Consider the following 19,771-nt stretch of genomic DNA (forward strand, 5'->3'; position numbering starts at 1 on the left):
ATTTTTTTACTGAATCAATTATTTATGAACACAATCCCAGAACACCTGCAGTTATTAATGTTTAGGCCAAACAAAAAATATTTAGATACCCAAGAACTGGAAAGATTTCTTACACGTGGACAAGAACAAAACAGAACTGTTCAGCTTCTTGTCAAACCAGGTCAACCTTTTACAAAGAGAGGGCAAGGGAGTGCATGCAATTGATGGACATAATGTGCTTTGCTCTTTCACACAAACTGACCTTGCAGGACTGGTGCCATCTGCCATGCTCACACGAGGAAGCCGACACACATCTTTTTTGCACGTGGCAGATGCTGTCAAGAAGGGGTACAATAAACTGTTTGTGCATACAGTTGATACACTAAACATAAATCCCAATGAACTGTGGGTGGCGTTTGGTACTGTTGGAAATTTCAGGTTCATAGCAATCCATGAAATAGCTTAACCCGTTGGCCCAAAGAAATCTGCTACCCTTTCAATGGTCCATGCCCTTACAGGCTGTGAGCACCTGTCTTCATTTTCAAGTATAGGAAAGAAGCCCATGGTCAACCTGGGGAGTCTGGTTCTTCCACACCAATCTCGACAAACCATTTCTGCATGGACTTCGCCTTGTGCACGGGGGCATTATCATGCTGAAACAGGAAAGGGCCTTCCCCAAACTGTTGCCACAAAGTTGGAAGCACACAATCGTCTAGAATGTCATTGTATGCTGTAGCATTAAGATTTCCCTTCACTGGAATTAAGGGGCCTCGCCCGAACCATGAAAAACAGCCCCAGACCATTATTCCTCCTCCACCAAACTTTACAGTTGGCATTATGCATTCGGGCAGGTAGCGTTCTCCTGGCATCCACCAAACCCGGATTCGTCCGTTGGACTGCCAGATGGTGAAGTGTGATTCATCACTCCAGAGAACATGTTTCCACTGCTCCAGAGTCCAATGGCGGCGAGCTTTACACCACTCCAGCCGACGCTTGGCATTGCGCATGGTGATCTTCGGCTTGTGTGCGGCTGCTCGGCCATGGAAACCCATTTTATGAAGCTCCCGACGAACAGTTGTTGTGCTGACGTTGCTTCCAGAGGCAGTTTGAAACTCGGTAGTGAGTGTTGCAACAGAGGACATATGAGTTTTACGCGCTACATGCTTTAGCACTCGGCGGTCCCGTTCTGTGAGCTTATGTGGCCTACCACTTCGCAGCTGAGCTGTTGTTGCTCCTAGACGTTTCCACTTCACAATAACAGCACTTACAGTTGACCAGGGCAGCTCGAGCAGGGCAGAAATTTGGAAACCCATTTTATGATGGAGTGTATCATTGACATAAAAATAACATTTATGACATAAAAGTTGATGAACTGACTTGTTGAAAAGGTGGAATACAATGATGGTGCCACGTTGAAAGTCACTGAGCTCTTCAGTATGGCCCATTATACTGCCAATGTTTGTCTATGGAGATTGCATGGCTGTGTGCTTGATTTTATATACATGTCAGCAATGGGTGTGGCAGAAACAACTGAATTCACCAATTAGAAGGGGTGTCTGTATACTTTTTGCCATGTAGTGTATGTACTGATACACTGTGGTTGAAAGAAGGGATGCCATGGGCACTGCAAATGTGCTAAAATAGTGTTAAAATGCACTTCACTCTTTGCCTGGTCAGGAGATTGACAGGACTAGGCATATGCTTAAGCAGCTCCTCAAATTGATCGTGTAACTTTTACCATACATTTCTCATTCTTTATCCATATGACTTAATGTGCTGGATTATATGTTTACACTATTTTAGAAGTTGGTAGTATTTATATGCACATCATCAACTGTTCTTGCATCACATTAATGTTAGTTTAATAACTTCCACTGAAGGAATTTATCTGTCAGAAGGCTATAGAGACTGCAAAATTCCAAATTATTTTATGCATGAATAAATCTGCATTTTGGCAGCCATTTTGAATTATTTTAGCTGTCTTGGAAGTTGTTACCTCCACCACCAAAGGTGGATGGATGTTATGTTTTCACCCCTGTCTGTATGTTTGTTGCTTGCAAAATCTAAGATTTTTCAAGTATATTGGTTGGTCTTGTGCGTTATTCTGTCTGTCTGTCTGTTTGTCTGTATGTTTGTTTGTCGCCTACAAGTCTTATTTTTCAACCGATCTTCACGAAACTACAACAAGTTGTAGAGGTCGTCACAATTGATAAGCCTATTGATTTCGAGGTTAAAGGTCATCTGGAGGTCAAGTTCCTAAAATCGCCAATTTTTATCCGATTGACTTGAAAATTGAACAGCATTTGTATATTGAGTCACGAAATTGGGAAAACAACTATATTTGAGGTCAAAAGGTCAAAGCTCAACTCAAGGTCAAATTTCCCAAATCATCAATTTTCATCTGAAAAATCATCAAATTTCATCCGATTGAATTGAAAATTTAACAGCATTTGCATAGCAACTCACTGAATTGGGAAACCAACCATTTTTGAGGTCAAAAGATCAAAGGTCAACTCAAGGTCAAATTTCCAAAATCATCAATTTTCATCTGAAAAATCATCAAATTTCATCCGATTGAATTGAAAATTTAACAGCATTTGCATAGCAACTCACTGAATTGGGAAACCAACCATTTTTGAGGTCAAAAGGTCAAAAGTCAACTCAAGGTCAAACTTCCAAAATCATCAATTTTCATCGAAAAATAATCAATTTTCTTCGAAAAATCATCACTTTTCATCCTATTGACCCGAGCTTTGATCAAGATAGTCAATTTTGATCTTGATGAAATGGACAATTTGCTGGATCAATTGCAACCTTTTTTTTCGGGGAGAGTGGGGGGATTTTGCAAGTATCGTGCTCTGCCTGACATCTTCTTGTTTGTTACTTTTTTTATTCTTTTTTTTTGTATACAAGATCGAGGCTCGTGAAAGAGCTAACATTAATCAGACAGAAAGACAAACCGACACATAAAACTTATAATAAGGGGAGCGGTAGACAAAATGGGGAGAGAGGGGGAAGGACACAAACACAACATTTGAGAGCAGGGACATTGAGAGATCTGTGGGAGGGATAGGGCTTTGGGGGGGGGGGGGAGGGCATGGGAAGGGGTGTGGGAGAGGTATAAAACATATGGACACTGCAAGGACTTCCAGGAAAGAAGTTGGAATTTCAAAAAAGTGGATCTGGGGTGAATTAGAGGGGGTAGAAAATATCAAGGTTTTGGATGGGGGAAGATAAGAGATGGTGGTGAACAGCTGTTTTAAAGACCTGGAGGGAGGAGTGGGATTGAAGGGAGTGTGGGAGTTTATTCCAGAGGCAGGAGAAAAGAGGAATGAAAGAGTGAAGGTGAGCAGAGAGCCTAGATTTCGGCAGTTTAACCATAAGAGGGATGCTGGCAGATCTTGTGCGACCTGAAGGAATATTTGGGGGACAGAGCACAGATAGAGCTGGGGGAGCAAGGCTGGAGAGGAGTCGGTAGAAGACAGAAAGACTACCTACCTGCCTGCGGTGAGTGAGTGAAAGGCCCTCGGAGTTAGCTTCATCGCGGGAGATTCCAATGATTCTGAAAGCTTTTGTATCAACAGCGTGAAGGCGAGCTAGGTGTGAGCCAGAAGCACCGGCCCATAGGGGAGAACAGTATTCCATTGAGCTGCAGATGAAAGCCTTGTATGTGGTGAGGAGCTCAGGTGTGCCAAGGAAGGACTTCCCTCGATGGAGGATGCCCAGTCGGCGACTTGCTTTGGAGGCCAGCTTGGAAATGTGGTTTTGCCAGGGAAGATCCTGGCAGATAGTGAGACCCAAAAGCTTGAGCGACAGAACTTCTTGGAGAGGATTGTTGAGAAAGTAGATGGGAGGGTTGTCTAGTCGGTCTTTTCGGAGAGACATAGTAAGAGTGTGAGATTTGTCAGGATTGAAAGACATGTTCCACTTGTTTGACCAGTCTGTGATTTTGTCCAGGTCTTCAGAGAGTGAGGAGGCTGCAGATTGCCTATCTGAGGGAAGAGGAATGGAGTGGCAGAGAGTGGAGTCATCAGCAAAGAGATAGAGACGATTTTCCAGAGAGTCGGAGAGATCATTGATAAAGACCAGCAAAAGCACAGGGCCCAGAACACTGCCTTGGGGAACTCCAGCCTGAACAGGAAGGGGAGATGAGAGAAATCCATTCAGGGCCACACGTTGACTACAACCAGAGAGGAGGTCCACAAGACATGCGTGGAGATTTCCATGGATACCATAGGAGGAGAGTTTGGTGAGCAGAGCTGGGTGCCAGACCGTATTGAAGGCACGTGATATGTCAAGGGAGACAGCTCTGATTTCCTGTTTGGCATTGAGGACCTCCATCCATTGTTGAGACAGCAGAAGCAGCATGTCCAGAGTAGAATGACCTGGTATGAATCCAAATTGATGATCGGAGATCAAGCCATTGGAGAAGAGGAAGGATTTGATATCCGAAGCAATAATGGATTCCATGACTTTGCTGATAATTGGGAGCAAGCTGATTGGTCTGTAGTTGCAAGGATCTGTTTTATCACCTTTTTTGTGTAAAGCGGAAATGTTTGATGATTTCCAAGATGCTGGCAGATGACCTTGAGCAAAAGAGAGGGTGAAAAGAACAGAGAGAGGGTGAGATAGAGCGGCGGAGCAGGATTTTAGGCCCCATGGGCTGATGCCGTCTGGTCCAGTTGCAGAATCAGAGTCGAGGTTTGACAAAAACTTCTCCACCTTGTCAGGGGAGAAGGGCACAGAGTCCAGGAGCAGTTGGGTTCGACTGGGTAAGGTGGGAACAGAGAGAGATGGGTTTAGGACACAAGATTTTGAGGCAAACACAGAGTTGAGGCTTTCGGCTTTGTCACGTGCTGTGTCAACTGTGTAGGCATTTGAGGTAAGGGAGGGGATGGAGGGGGAACAAACACGAGAAACGGATTTGACCAGACACCACCAGGATTTGGAGGAAGGAGACAGGTTTGAGAGTTCATTCTTGAGTGTGGAGAGATAGTGCTTCTTGGCACTCCTGAGGGTAGACACACACTTGTTCCGAGCTTGGTGGAAGGAACTGAGATTGCCTTCAGTTGGATTAGCCTTCCAAGAGGCAAAGGCAAGTTGTTTCAGGGTAACTGCCTCACCACAAGATTCAGTGTACCATGGATGGGAGGAAGGGTAAGACAACTGAAGACGAGATGGGATAAATCTGTGCATGAGAGAGAGCAGTTTGTTTTGGAAGAATTCCCAGGAAGAATTGATGTCAGAAGCAGTAGAGATGGGAGACCAGTCCAAATGATTGATGGCTGCTTGAAGACCGTGCCAGTTGGCCTGAGTGAAATGCCAGACTCGTCGACGCTGAGGAGGCTCTATGAGAATGGCCAGAGAGATGTCCACTTTAACAAGCACATGATCAGAAGAACCGATTGGAGCAGAAGAAGAGCAGCAGACATTTGCAGGGAAGTTTGTCATAACCAAGTCTAGAAGAGAAGATACTCCATTGACTGAGATCCGGGTCGGGAAATTGACAGATTGTGTCAATCCCAGTGAGTCACAGAAGTCCTTTTCTGAGGTGCCATGACTGGCGAGAGAGACACCCAGCCAGCTGGCATGATGACAGTTGAAGTCGCCACAAATGAGGAAGAGAGAGTTGGGATGAGTGGATAGAAGTTGGTCCATGTTGTCTGACAGCGAAATGTAAATTGAGTCATCACTGTTTGGAGGACGGTGCAGAACAAATATGAACAAAAGGTGGGAGTGGAGAGGAAGCCATAGCCATAGGTACTCCTGGGGGTGAGGTGGAGAGAGGGCAGTGCAAGGAGAGTGAGGAAGAGAGTTTTTTAAATAAAGATAGCAACCCCACCACCAGGACAAGGCTCAGGTCTATCATACCGGGAGGAGCGAGTAACCAGGAAGAGATATTAAGGAATCAGAGACATCTTGAAGGAGGAAAGTTTCTGTTAAGCAGATCAAGTCTGGATTGTCAGAAGTAACCTGTATGGAGAGATCAGTCAGGTTTGAGCGAAGGCCCCGGATGTTTGAGGTCCATACCGTTAATGAAGAGAGAGGGGGAGCATCGGGTGCAGGACAGGGGAGGGGAGGGGTAGGGTTAGATGAAGGATGAGAGGGGGAGGTAGGGAGAGCAGTTGATAGTGTGTCAGAGATTACAGAAGAGTTACAAGAAAGGGAAGGATGAGGAGGACAAAAGGTTTGATGGTGATGGGATGAGGCACAGTGAGGGGTTGTTTGAGGGGGGGGGGGGGCAGAGGAAAGTAGAAGGTTGGGGGAGGTGGAGGTATGAGATAGAAGGGAGACGAAGTGGGGAGGAGGCAGCTTTGAGGAGGAGGGTGGAGGAGGGAAAATTGGAGAGGAATGGTATGGGGGGAGATTTGAAGGGGAGGGGTTGGGGGGGAGTTTTGAAGGGGAGGGGCAAGGGGGGAGTGTGGAGTGGAGGGGCAAGGGGGGAGTTTAGGAGTGGAGGGGCATGGGGGAGGATTTGGAGGGGAGGGGCAAGGGGGGAGCTTAGAAAGTGGATGATTAATGAAAGACAAACATTGATAACAAATTGGATTTATTGTGATTTTCAAGTTAGCGATCCGATTAAGAACGATGGAGGAGGGATGGAATGAATGTGAATTTAGAACATGTAGTGAGGGCGAAGTATAAGAGGTTGAATTTTTGTTTTTTAAAGTGGAATGAGTTGGAGAGGAAATTGAAAAGAGCCTTTTAAATAGCAAGAAAAAGAACGTGTTGTAATATACTGTACCACTGAATAAAACACTGCAGGGGAAAGTTTAAACATATTGTTACAGATCGCGGTTTAGATGTTATGATGACCGAGCGGTGGTGTATTACCGCGACCTAACAGGATCCCCGACTCACCCGATTCCACCCAAACGTTGGCCGGGTCGCACCGCAGCTAGTCAATAGGGAAAAGACAAAGGCGACGAATGCAAAGAGGAAAACGAAGGCAAAGAAAGGTTTGGAAATACTACTGAATTTATTGACTATTTACACACAAGCAAAAAGAAAGCAGTCACGTTTATTTACAAGCACATAAGACGCAGGTGACACAGGGAAAATACTAGCTTATACAGACTTAATTAACCCAGGACAGAACAAACAGAAGACAGACTCACGCGGGGAATGACAGGAATGGCAGGAGGTGGATGGCTGGAGGTGAACGCTTGGTGGAGCCAACGCGGAGCTTTGGCGGAGGTGAACGCTTGGTGGAGCCAACGCGGAGCTTGGTGGAGGTGAACGCTTGGTGGAGCCAACGCGGAGCTTGGTGGAGCCTTGGTGGAGGTGAACGCTTGGTGGAGCCAACGCGGAGCTTGGTGGAGCTTTGGTGGAGGTGAACGCTTGGTGGAGCCAACGCGGAGCTTGGTGGAGCTTTGGTGTGACGGGTTCTCTCTCCTTCCCTCACAAGCTTCAGGACTCTTTCTTGACGACCAACTCTTTGTGACCAACTCTTTGTGACCAACTCTTTGTGACCAACTCTTTGTGACCAACTCTTCACGGACCCTCTACTGGCAACCGACTCCTCTGGCAACCGACTCCTCTGGCAACCGACTCCTCTGGCAACCGACTCCTCTGGCAACCGACTCACTTGCTTCTTGCATGCCTGGCTTTTATAGCGCCTCCAGCGATTAAGCCGCCGGCCTTTTGGACACGCCCATTGGGGTGCTCACCTCGGCCCTGGTTGGTCGCGCGACCCTCTGGCTCCGCCCTTGATGACGACGGGCGGGCACGCCCCTCTTCCCCTCCATGACGAGGTGGAGACACGCCTTTCTTCTCCGACCCTGCCTCGTGGTCAATGGCGGTTATTGGAGGGGAGGGAAATGGGGAATCGAGGCTCGGCAATCACGAGAGGGGATGTAATATGGGCAATCGAGGCTCGGCAATGACGAAAGGGGATGTGAAGGAAATGGGGATTTTGGGGATGGGAATGAAAGGGGATCTATTCTCTTTCACTGGTGCAATGGAGTACTTCAATTAATGGGAGACACAGCCTTACCCTAAAACACAGAATAAGAGATAACTATCAACAGGGGTATTCTATTACTTGGCTGACGTGTATGCTTGTGGACTAATTATGGGATGCCCTTTCACCTTTACACAGCTCCGGAGGTAGGGGGGCGCAGAATAAACAATAATCATCACCAATTTACCACAATACAACACAATCCAAAAAAATACAGGCCTCATGTCCGCAACAATATTTAAGTAATATTTAAACAGAACCATGAAGAACAATCTCATACTCACAAAATACCAACGGGGAGAGGGCCGAGAGGGACAACCACGAGTCACGTTAACACGGCAAAAGGTGTAAGGCAAGGAGATCATAGGAGGAAGAGAGAGAGTTGGGATGAGTGGATAGAAGTTGGTCCATGTTGTCAGACAGCGAATTGTAAATGGAGTCACCAATGTTTGGAGGACGGTACAGAACACATATGAACAAAAGGAGTCACGGCTTGATCCTTGCCGGAACATACTTGCCGGAACATACTTGCCGGAAAAGATTCCGTCAAGTATGTTGATTGGTTGGTTTGTCTGTTTGTCTGTCTGTCTGTCTGTCTGTCTGTGCGCAGCACTACGTCTACACCGTTGCATGTAGAATCGCCAAACTTTACACACATATTTGTCTTGCCCTGGAATAGACTGTGCCCAATTTTTACCTCTCTCGGCCCAAGGCCTCCATTACGACATCATAATTTGTACAAAACTTCATCCAATCAAGATGCAATTTCTTGAGCGCCATGTCGGCATAAACTGGTGGAGAAAAAATAATAATGATGACGTCATCGGTAATGATGACTTCAAAGAGCCTGCGCATGCGCAAGATTGGAGGTCACGTCTTTTCGAAGCTGTCCATGCGCTCACGCTTTCGAAGTTAAGTAATTTTTCACAATTGTGTTTTTGGCGAAACTGTATCTATCTTTCGGTGTGTGTACCTATAGTGTGTCTTTAGTAAGATTCTTGGTGTTAATGTTTCATACCTGTATACAAAATCGTCGGTTATTTCATGTCGCGTATTCTGAGGCCTTGTAGGCTACCGTGTCCGACCTTGAGGCTTTGTTTTTCTCTCAGCGGTTCGTCGATTGCGCTGCAATTACTTTCGTTCTCTGTTTCTGTCCCAGTCTTTCACCCCATACTTCCTTGTTTAAAATCTCAACTCAAAAAAAAAAAACCCCAAAAAATATTTCCTTCTCTGTTCTTATTCGTTTATTCGTTGTTCTTATTTGTTCGTTCGTTCGTTCTTCGATCACGTTGTTCATGATCATGTGATCACGTTGTTAAAAATGTTTAAACTTTCCCCTGAAGAACTGTATTCTGTCGTATATTATAACAACTTTTTCTTCTTCTTCTACAAAAGGATGCTTTCGACTTGCTCACCAAATCTATTCATTCCAAAAAAAAATTCCATCTCTTACAGTTCCTTTTTTCTACATTCCCGAAACTCTCCTGCACTCCACCCCTACTTCAGCGTCCTCAAACGTATTTTTGACTCGAAGGTCTCAAGAAACTCATTTTGCAATAAATGTTCGTTTCCCATTAATCGTACACTTTTCAAAATCCAATCTCACCCCTCCCCTCCAAATCTTCCCCATCACCCCTTCCCTCCAAAACTTCCCCATCACCCCTCCCTTCCAAAACTTCCCCATCACCCCTCCCCTCCAAATCTACCCCCTTGCCCCTCCCCTCCAAATCTTCCCCATCACCCATCTCTTTCAAATATTCCCCCTTGCCCCTCCCCTCCAAATCTTCCCCATCACCCATCCCTTTCAAATCTTCCCCCTTGCCCCTCCCCTCCAAATCTTCCCCATCACCCCTTCCCTCCAAAACTTCCCCATCACCCCTCCCTTCCAAAACTTCCCCATCACCCCTCCCCTCCAAATCTACCCCCTTGCCCCTCCCCTCCAAATCTTCCCCATCACCCATCTCTTTCAAATATTCCCCCTTGCCCCTCCCCTCCAAATCTTCCCCATCACCCATCCCTTTCAAATCTTCCCCCTTGCCCCTCCCCTCCAAATCTTCCCCATCACCCCTTCCCTCCAAAACTTCCCCATCACCCCTCCCCTCCAAATCTTCCCCATCACCCATCTCTTTCAAATCTTCCCCCTTGCCCCTTCCCTCCAAATCTTCCCCATCACCCATCCCTTTCAAATCTTCTTCAACCTTTCAAATCTTTCAACCCTTGCCCCTTCCCTCCTAAACTCCCACCACACCCCTCCCCTCCAAGACTCTCCCTCGCTCCTCCCCTCCTAGACTCCCCTCTCACCCCTCCTCCTCAAAGCGTCCTCCCCGCTTCTTCCCCCTTCCAACTTTCACCTTCATCTCCCCCAACGTTCTGCTTCGCTCTTCCCCCTCCTCAAATAACACCTCACTGTGCCTCACCCAATCACCATCAAACCTTTTGTCCGCCCCATTCTTCCCTTTCTCCAAGCTATTCTGAAATCTCTGACACACCTTCAACAGCTCTCCCTACCTCTTCCTCCTCTTCCACATCTTACCCTACCCCTCCCCCCCCCCCCCTGTTCTGTATCCAATGCTCCCCCTTCCTCTTCATTAACGGTATGGACCTCAAACATCCGGGGCCTTCACTCAAACTTGACTGATCTCTCCATACAGGTTGCTTCTCACAAACCAGACGTGATCTGCTTAACATAAACTTTCCTCCTTCATGATGTCTCTGATTCCTTGGTATCTCTCCCAGGTTACTCCCTCCTCCGGTATGATAGACCTGAGCCTCGTGCTGGAGGTGGGGTTGCTATCTTTATAAAAAACTCTCTTCCTCACTGGCCCTGCACTGCCCTCTCTCCACCTCACCCCCTGGAATACATTTGGCTATGGCTTCCCCTTCGCTCCCACCTTTTGTTCATATGTGTGTTGCACCGTCCACCAAACAGTGATGACTCCATCTACATCTCGCTGTCTGATAATATGGACCAACTTCTATCTACCCATCCCAACTCGCTCTTCCTCATATGTGGTGATTTCAATTGTCACCATGCCAGTTGGCTGGGTGTGGGTACCTCTCTCACCAGCCATGGCTCTTCAGCAAAGGACTTCTGCGACTCACTGGGACTGACACAATCTGTCAATTTCCCGACCCGGATCTCAGTCAACGGAGCATCTTCTCTTCTGGACTTGGTTATGACTATCTTCCCTGAAAATATCTGCTGCTCTTCTTCTGCTCCAATCGGCTCATCTGATCATGTGCTTGTTAAAGTGGACATCTCTCTGACCATTCTCAGAGAGCCTGCTCAGCGTCGACGAGTCTGGCATTTCACTCAGGCCAACTCGCACGGTCTTCAAGCAGCCATCAATCATCTGGACTGGTCTCCCATCTCTACCGCCTCTGACATCAACTCATCCTGGGAATTCTTCCAAAGTAAATTGCTCTCTCTCATGCACAGATTTATCCCATCTCGTCTTCAGTTGTCATACCCTTCCTGCCGTCCATGGTACACGGAATTCTTGTGGTGAGGCTGTTGCCCAGAAACAACTCGCTTTCGTCTCCTGGAAGGCAAATCCAATGGAAGGAAATCTCATTTCCTTTCACAAAGCCCGAAACAAGTGTGTGTCCACCCTCAGGAGAGCCAGGAAACAATATCTCTCCGTTCTCAAGACCGAACTCTCTTATCTGTCTCCCTCTTCCAAATCCTGGTGGCGTCTGGTCAAATCTGTTTCTGGTGTTTATTCCCCCTCCATCCTCTCCCTCACCTCAAACGGCTACACGGCTGACTCCGCACGTGAAAAAGCTGAATGCCTCAACTCTGTGTTTGCCTCTAAATCTCGTGTCCCAAACCCATCCCTCTCTGTACCCACCATACCCAGTCGTTCCCAGCTGCTCCTAGACTCTGTGTCCCTTCCTCCTGAGAAGGTGGAAAAGTTTCTGTCAACCCTCGACTCTGATTCTGCAACTGAACCTGACGGCATCAGCCCACGGGTCCTAAAATCCTGTTCTTCCGCTCTTTCACTTCCTCTCTCTGTTCTCTTCACCCGCTCTTTTGCTCAACGTCATCTGCCATCTGCTTGGAAATCAGCCAACATCACCGCTTTGCACAAAAAAGGTTCAAAAACAGATCCTAGCAACTACAGACCAATCAGCCGTCTCCCAATTATCAGCAAAGTCATGGAATCCATCATTGCTTCAGATATGAAATATTTCCTCTTCTCCAATGGCTTGATCTCTGATCATCAATTTGGTTTCAGACCTGGTCACTCTACTCTGGACATGCTGCTTCTGCTTTCTCAACAATGGATGGAGGTCCTCAATGCCAAACAGGAAATTAGAGCTGTCTCCCTTGACATATCACGTGCCTTCGATACGGTCTGGCACCCCGCTCTGCTCACCAAACTCTCCTCCTTTGGTATCCATGGAAATCTCCACGCATGGCTGGCGGACATCTATCTATAATTCCAGTAATCTCTGTGTGTTTGTTTGTACGTTTGTACATTTGTTTGTCTGTGACCGCTGTTTCTCGACAACCACGGGTCCGATATACTTTAAACTTGCCAGGTATATTGCTGGGGACCCGAGGATGTGCCTTTTCAAGGTTTCATATTAATCGGACAATTACTTACCGAGCTATGTCCAAAAAACGATTCAACCAATCAGAGAGCAGCAAGCTATCGCGTGTGCCGAACGTGGCGGACACACTCTGCCTCGGATGGCACATTTGAGAGCGTATTCATTTATTTCACGTTTGCAAACTATGTTGGCGCTATGTTGGCGTTAAACTATGTTTTAAAACTAATAAAAACCCCGGGGGGATTGTCACTGTACTCGCAAGCCGTTCGCCGTTCGCTTTGGCGTTGCGAATGGACCAAAACATTTCATGCACCAAACCATTTCATGTAAAGCGTTCGCCGTTCGCTTTGGCGTTGCGAATGGACCAAAACATTTCATGGACCAAACCATTTCATGTAAATAGAGGGGGGGGGATATAATTTTAGATATAGATATAGTACGGGCATGCCCTAGTCCTCTCTAGTCGGAGTCAACCTGTGTCCCTGAAATCTGAATGGGTTTCTCTCATCTCCTCTTCCTGTTCAGGCTGGAGTTCCCCAAGGCAGTGTTCTGGGCCCTGTGATTTTTCTGGTCTTCATCAATGATCTCTCTGACTCTCTTGAAAATCCTCTCTATCTCTTTGCTGATGACTCTACTCTCTGTCGCTCCATTCCTCTTCCCTCAGATCAGCAGTCTGCAGCCTCCTCACTCTCTGCAGACCTGGACAAAATCACAGACTGTGCAAACAAGTGGAACATGTCTTTCAATCCTGACAAATCTCACACTCTTACGATGTCTCTCCGAAAAGACCGACTGGACAACCCTCCCATCCACTTTCTGAATAATCCTCTCCAAGAAGTTCTGTCACTCAAGCTTTTGGGTCTCACTATCTGCCATGATCATTCCTGGGAAAACCACATTTCAAATCTGGCCTCCAAAGCCAGTCGCCGACTGGGCATCCTCCGTCGTGCGAAGTCCTTCCTTGGCACACCTGAGCTCCTCACCACATACAAGGCTTTCATCCGCAGCTCAATGGAATACTGCTCTCCTCTCTGGGCTGGTGCTCCTGCCTCACACCTAGCTCGTCTTCACGCTGTTGAAACCAAAGCGTTCAGAATCATTGGAATCTCCTGCGATGAAGCTAACTCCAAGGGCCTTTCACTCACTCACCGCAGGCTGGTTGGTGGTCTTTCCGTCTTCTACCGACTCCTCTCTGGCCTTGCCCCCCCAGCTCTCTCTGGGCTCTGACCCCCAAATATTCCTACAGGTCGCACAAGATCTGCCTGCAACCCTCTTATGGTTAAACTGCCAAAATCAAGACTCTCTGCTCACCTTCACTCCTTCATTCCTCTTTCCTCGCGCCTCTGGAACAAACTTCCTCACTCTCTTCAATCCCACTCCATCCTCCAGGTCTTTAAAACAGCTGTTCACCACCATCTCTTATCTTCCCCCATCCAAAACATTGATCTTTTCTACCCCCGCTAATTTCACCAAAAAAAACACTTTTTTGAAATACCAACATCTGTCCTGGAAGTCCTTGGTGTCCTTGTGTATTATACTTCTCCCACCCAGATCCCCCCCTTCCCATGCCTTCTTCCCCCAAGCCCTCTCCCTCCCACGCATCTCCCTGCTCTCAAATGTTGTGTTTGTGTGCTTCCCCTCCTCTCCCCATCTTGTCTTCCGCTCCCTCTTTTTATATATTTTGTTTGTCTGGTTGATTTGTTTGTGAAAGAAATGTTAGCTCTTTCACGAGCCTCGATTCAGTATAAAAAAAATAAATATATATATATATAACGTGGTTCGGCCGCCATCTTGGAAAAAACGAAAAACTTTGCACCTCTATATCTCTGAAAGTGCTGAATAGAAAAAATTGAGACATGGCTCATTGTAAAGAACTCTCCATGGGGAATAAAATATGTTAATGATGATGTCATTGGTGCCTCCATTATGGTCATAATTCGACAAGTACAAAACTTCGTCCGATCAAGATGCAATTACTTGAGCGCCATGTCGGCATAAACTGGTGGAGAAAAAAAATAATGATGACGTCATCGGTCACGTGGTTCGGCCGCTATCTTGGAAAAACCGAAAAACTTTGCACCTCTATATCTCTGAAAGTGCTGAATAGAAAAAATTGAGACATGGCTCATTGTAAAGAACTCTCCATGGGGAATAAAATATGTTAATGATGATGTCATAGGTGCCTCCATTATGACGTCCGCCATTTTGGAAAAACTGAAAAACCTAATCCAAAATGGCCGATAAAAAGTACATTCGGGCAAGTCCTCGGTCTCTGACCGATTTTTCATTTGTTTGTCTGTCTGTCTGTCTGTGGACGAGATAACTCAAAAAGTTGTGGACAGATTCGGACGATATTTGGCACAGAAGTAGTGTATGTGACACGAATTAAATGATTAGATTTTGGTGAAGATCCGGATTCAGATCCGGCTAGTATAAATTTTAAAGTGTTTCGTCACCATTGGGAGATTGGGCCAAAAACTATATATAGCACGATATCTCAAAAAGTTGAGGACGGATTTGGACGAAACTTGGTAGAGAGGTTGTGTGTGTGACAAGGACTAATGAATTCGATTTTGGTGAAGATCTGAATATGGATTCGGATACGAGAATTATTAAAATTTTAAGTGATTCTTCACCATTGAGGGATCTGGTGAAAAGCGATATATAACATGATATTTAAATAAGTTATGGATGACTTATGACAAAACTTGGTGAATGAGTTGGTTAGGTGACAAGAACAAGCCGATTCGATTTTGGTTCTTGTCCGAATCCAGATCCGGCCTAACATTGGGATACCAAACAAACTGTTCAGCCTGGTGGAGGTATGCGCTCTACCGAGTGCCGTTCTAGTTTTTAATGATATTTACATTCTATATTATTCACATATCATATTAACATAGGTTTACAAACTTAAACTGAACTAATTTATCTGCTAGTAGGACAGAGTTACTGCAATACTTAACAATGGATTCTATGTATGACAAAATATGAAATTTGGTGGCCATTTTGAATTTTTTCGGCCATCTTGGAATTTGTTAGCCTTGATAGTTCATGTCTACATTTGTTAAGCATTATATTAAGATAGGTTTACTTACTTAAACTGAAGTAATTCATGAGATAGAAGGCGATACACAGACGCATGCACGCACACCGAGACCAAGCTCCTTTTATACATTAGATTCTTCTTCTTCGTTGGTATGTCGCACAAGGCTGCGAGTTACATGATTGGCTGAGGGCACGTCTGTGCCACTGATGCAGTGTCCTCCGTAGGAGGACAGGAATTTAGTTGCTTTATGTGTTGAGTGTCGACAAGTGAAAGGTAAAAAAAAAAAGCTTAATGTGAGTTCGAGTGTTAAAGTAAAACGGGAGTGTTGCAACCTATGGCTGTTTGTCCGTGCTCTATGCATTTAAATAGTGCGCGTCAAGCAAGGAAACAGTACACACCATTTCTGAAGCCTTTGGCATGTATGACTCAGCCAGGGTTCAAATCACTGACCTCAGATTCAGAGTATACACTCTAACCAGTCTAATCTAGAGCAAGTAGAATATGGCGAAGGGCACGGTCCTGAGAGTGGCATCTTCTTTGAATCCACAGACGGGGCTTCTCGTGGCCTGCAACAACGGCTATGTGGATATTGTGGTGCTGCTCGCCAGCTGCCCGTTTCTGGACGTGAATCACGTGGACAATGAGGGACAGTCTGCCCTCAACCACGCCGCACAGGCCGGTGAGGACAAATACACCAATTCAAAATGGCAGTTATGTGTGCTTAACTTTATGTTTAGTCAATTAGCTCCCAAACCTTGTGGTATGAACTACCTAGCAGGGAAGGGTATGGGAGTACTCACTCACCAGAGTTTTGTCTGATGGGTTTATAATTTTCTAGAGCTGAAAATGCAAGTTAGATTAATCATGTGGAGTTACACGTTTGGAAAAATAAAAAAACCCCGCAGAAACAATCACAAATATGAAAACTTGCTACAATACTTAATTGAAAGGTAAATAGGTATCCAAGCAGAGGTTGCTACAAGTTGTTAAAAATTGCCCAAAAATGCTTCTCTAGGTCTATGAAACATGGGGAGTTATCAAACAGAATGGGCTGAAGTTGAAGATAGAATAATGCGCTTCTGCTCAATATTGACTTGGCAACTGATGCAACAGGAGACAAATGTTTAATAAAACAAAACCGATAGTCTAACAATGTAGTAGCCGATGAACACCAGCCTCGGACGAATAGCCGAAACGGTCCATAATTCCGAGGCGAGTAGCCGAAATTGGTGGTTGGTGCGGGTTGAAGGAAACAAAGCGCTTACCTGAACGGAAGCACACAGATTTAGTCCTGAACCCACAATGAATAAATGAACACAACGAATGATAAATGCCACACAATGAAGTAAATCAAGGAATAAACATAGAGGCAATACCCTTGGCGCTCATCTGGTAGAATAAACAGTATACCACACTGACTAAAGGTATTGTCATGTCACCCGGGGTTAACACCCCAAGATGACGGGCAGCCAATCGTTGTTACTCCCGAGGCGTCCAACCCAATTAATGGCAGTTCCTTTTATGGCGAGCGCGGGACTGAAGGTAACGAGGTCCTTACCTGTGCCGATCAGCACGAGAGGGGTTATCCAATCCCCACAAACACAGAAACGAATATATAGGCACGCCAAAGAAATGCAATAAATAATGGGTTTAATGAGGATTAAATGCAAACCAAATAAAATAAATGTTGAGGTAAAATAACTATTGTTCTACTTGAGGCGCCTCCACTCCGCCACAATTAGACACTGGGGGAGATAAAGAAAAGAAAATATTTTAGGTTGACCAGCACTCAGCTTTGGCGTTCGAACTGGCCTTGAAGTGTCTGGTGGTCGCCGAACGGGTCCCCGAGTCATGATGCCGGAAATGCACAAGATGGCGTGAAGTCGCGCCCGTAGCAGCCACCGAACCACAGAGCAGCGGCAAAATCCTTTCTCTTTTGTGTCCTGGCTGGACCGCACCACGCGGCCCCAGCACATCCGGACAACACCACAGCTCAGGAACACCTTCCTCCTCCGATTGATCATCAACAAACCACCGGGCCCGAAAACTCGCTTCACTAGTGCGTACCATCTGAAGTGCAGCCGCCTCAGTCGAAGGCACTGAGAACAAGAGACAAAAGCGACCACCTCCTATGAAAGCCAGAACCAGAGAGAGAGAGAGAGAGAGAGCTAGCGACAGATTCTTATTCCTTTTCGGACCGAGCAAGCTTCCTCTGGTGTCACCCCTGGCCAATTGCCCGAGCACTGTTCTTTGCCTCATGGCTCCTAAACCAATGACAAAGCTCGGGGCGTGGTCTCTCTGTTACAAGTCACCGGGTGCGGAGTTTAGTCTCTATCGGCAAATGTGCTGGGTTTTTGTTGGCCCTGACGGCATTGTGGGCGAATGGAGCCCATTGCATGTCTGGCTGAGTGGATGTAAAAAAAACACACAGGAAAAGTCACAGGGGCAATTACACACTGGGGAATTAATCTTAAGCCCTGTCTAATTAACACAAAAACCACGCGTGAGGTACATTGTGAGGGCAGTCATCTTTCGGGTCCCTCTGCCGTCCGGGTAAGCACAACGTGGACCCAGTCCACCACGACCTCCGCAGTGCCCGGAAATCCCCTCAAAATCATGCCAACTTGGCAAAAGCGATCCTCTCAGGTGCACATACAAAAGAAAAGATGCAGCTCCTCCACCAACGTCTGTTTCTCTCAAAAAACCCACACCAAGAGAACGAGCGAGGCGCGCTCTTATTCCTCTCACTCCTCTCCTTCTCTCCTAATGTCATACCGACCAATGGCCAAGCTCTATTGAATCACCCCACAGTCTTCTCGCCCAATCATGAACTTTGGGTCGTGGCCTGCAGGCTTTGCTTGGCGTGAGTGTTAATTAAGGCTGAGCTTACTTGCCGATCAGCAATGTTCGGATTTTGTCGACGGTTGTGGTGGTTTAATGGAGGCTTTGATTGGCTGGCCTTGTGTAGTTGTAAAAACGTAGGTACAAAATAACAGACGGAATATCACATACTGGGGAGAACTAACCTTAATCCCTAACTAGTTATCACAGCTTCACCCCTCGTGTGAAAACATAAACAATCTTAAGCTCCAGTTTCCCTACTTAAATACATCAAGATGTCCTCTACGCGTCCACAGTCCATGCTATAACTATGCAATCCTATCTTTACTATGGGATTCCTCCATCTACCGCCACAAACCTAACAATACTTCAGTTGAAGAGGACAGTATGACCTGGGGGATGGAGGGGAGATACCAGTTAGCAGTTAACGAATAATGTAAGTATTTAAGTTTTTTCAATAAATTCCACAATTCTGTGCCACATTCAGTGGAACGTCAGGCATTGACAGCAGGTTCGTGAAGGACTTGGATATAAAAACATACCCAGTCCAAATGTTGCTATATCCAGTCAATGGCGAAACTGAAAATGGGGAATCCGCGAATGTCACGGATGGAAACCCTTACGTCATTTCCTCATTCTGCTTTAAACTGAATATCTCTATATTTACATTCCACACAGCATCATTCATCATTCCAATCAAAAATTATTACTATAGTGTTAATATATCAAAAAATAATGTTAAATCACGATTGTATTGAGATATTATAAAACAAGCAAACCGTCGTCTTCTGTTCACTTCCAGATTCGGGAGCAATATCCGTGTCAATTGCATTTCAAAATCATAATTGTATTGAGGAATTTCTGAAACCTCCGACCTACCTTATGACACCCGCTGGGACTCCAAACCATTCCACAGAACTACAGGTTATTATATTTCATTTTAGTAAAATATGCAACTGTAATGATTAGTAAATGATATCCCCCTGTCATATGACCAGATCCTTAATTCTGATTGGTGGACGTCTGTGAGGGACATACATACATACACCGGACGGATAGACAAACTGTTCCAGATGGCATTGCCCTACGGGCTATGCTGTAAATATACAACATTGATACTATATGCAGTATCGCCCTACCATCCATTTGCAATTGGTCACTGGCTTTGACACCAATACAATTTTTTATGATGGACCCTTGGCATCAAATAGCTACATACAGGGTGAATCAAAAGTAGCGCCCGCACCCGATTTCTGTTTTTTCAGCTGTCAGATTCTTTCTGGGATGTCATGTTGTTAATAATTGCCTTGCAGATTATTAATTTTCTTCGTTTATTTATTTATTTTTGTTTTTATTTTGCAGGTTATTGCTGAGAGTTTGGAAAG

General features: G+C 45.8%; 2 protein-coding genes across 2 annotated transcripts in view; one reads left to right on the top strand and one right to left on the bottom strand.

The window, feature by feature from the left end:
* Positions 1-19,771, bottom strand: part of LOC137433788 (rho guanine nucleotide exchange factor 25) — a 278,788-nt gene that overhangs the window by 250,054 nt on the left and 8,963 nt on the right. The gene's annotated exons all lie outside the window — the stretch shown is intronic.
* Positions 1-19,771, top strand: part of LOC137433803 (photoreceptor ankyrin repeat protein-like) — a 35,945-nt gene that overhangs the window by 4,636 nt on the left and 11,538 nt on the right. The window contains exon 2 of the mRNA XM_068126176.2: positions 16,095-16,224. Coding sequence (XP_067982277.2) covers positions 16,095-16,224 — 130 coding nt within the window. The remainder of the gene's footprint in view (positions 1-16,094; positions 16,225-19,771) is intronic.

This window comes from Myxine glutinosa, chromosome 1 (assembly GCF_964187855.1).
Source record: "Myxine glutinosa chromosome 1, kmMyxGlut1.1, whole genome shotgun sequence".
Lineage (NCBI taxonomy): Eukaryota > Metazoa > Chordata > Myxini > Myxiniformes > Myxinidae > Myxine > Myxine glutinosa.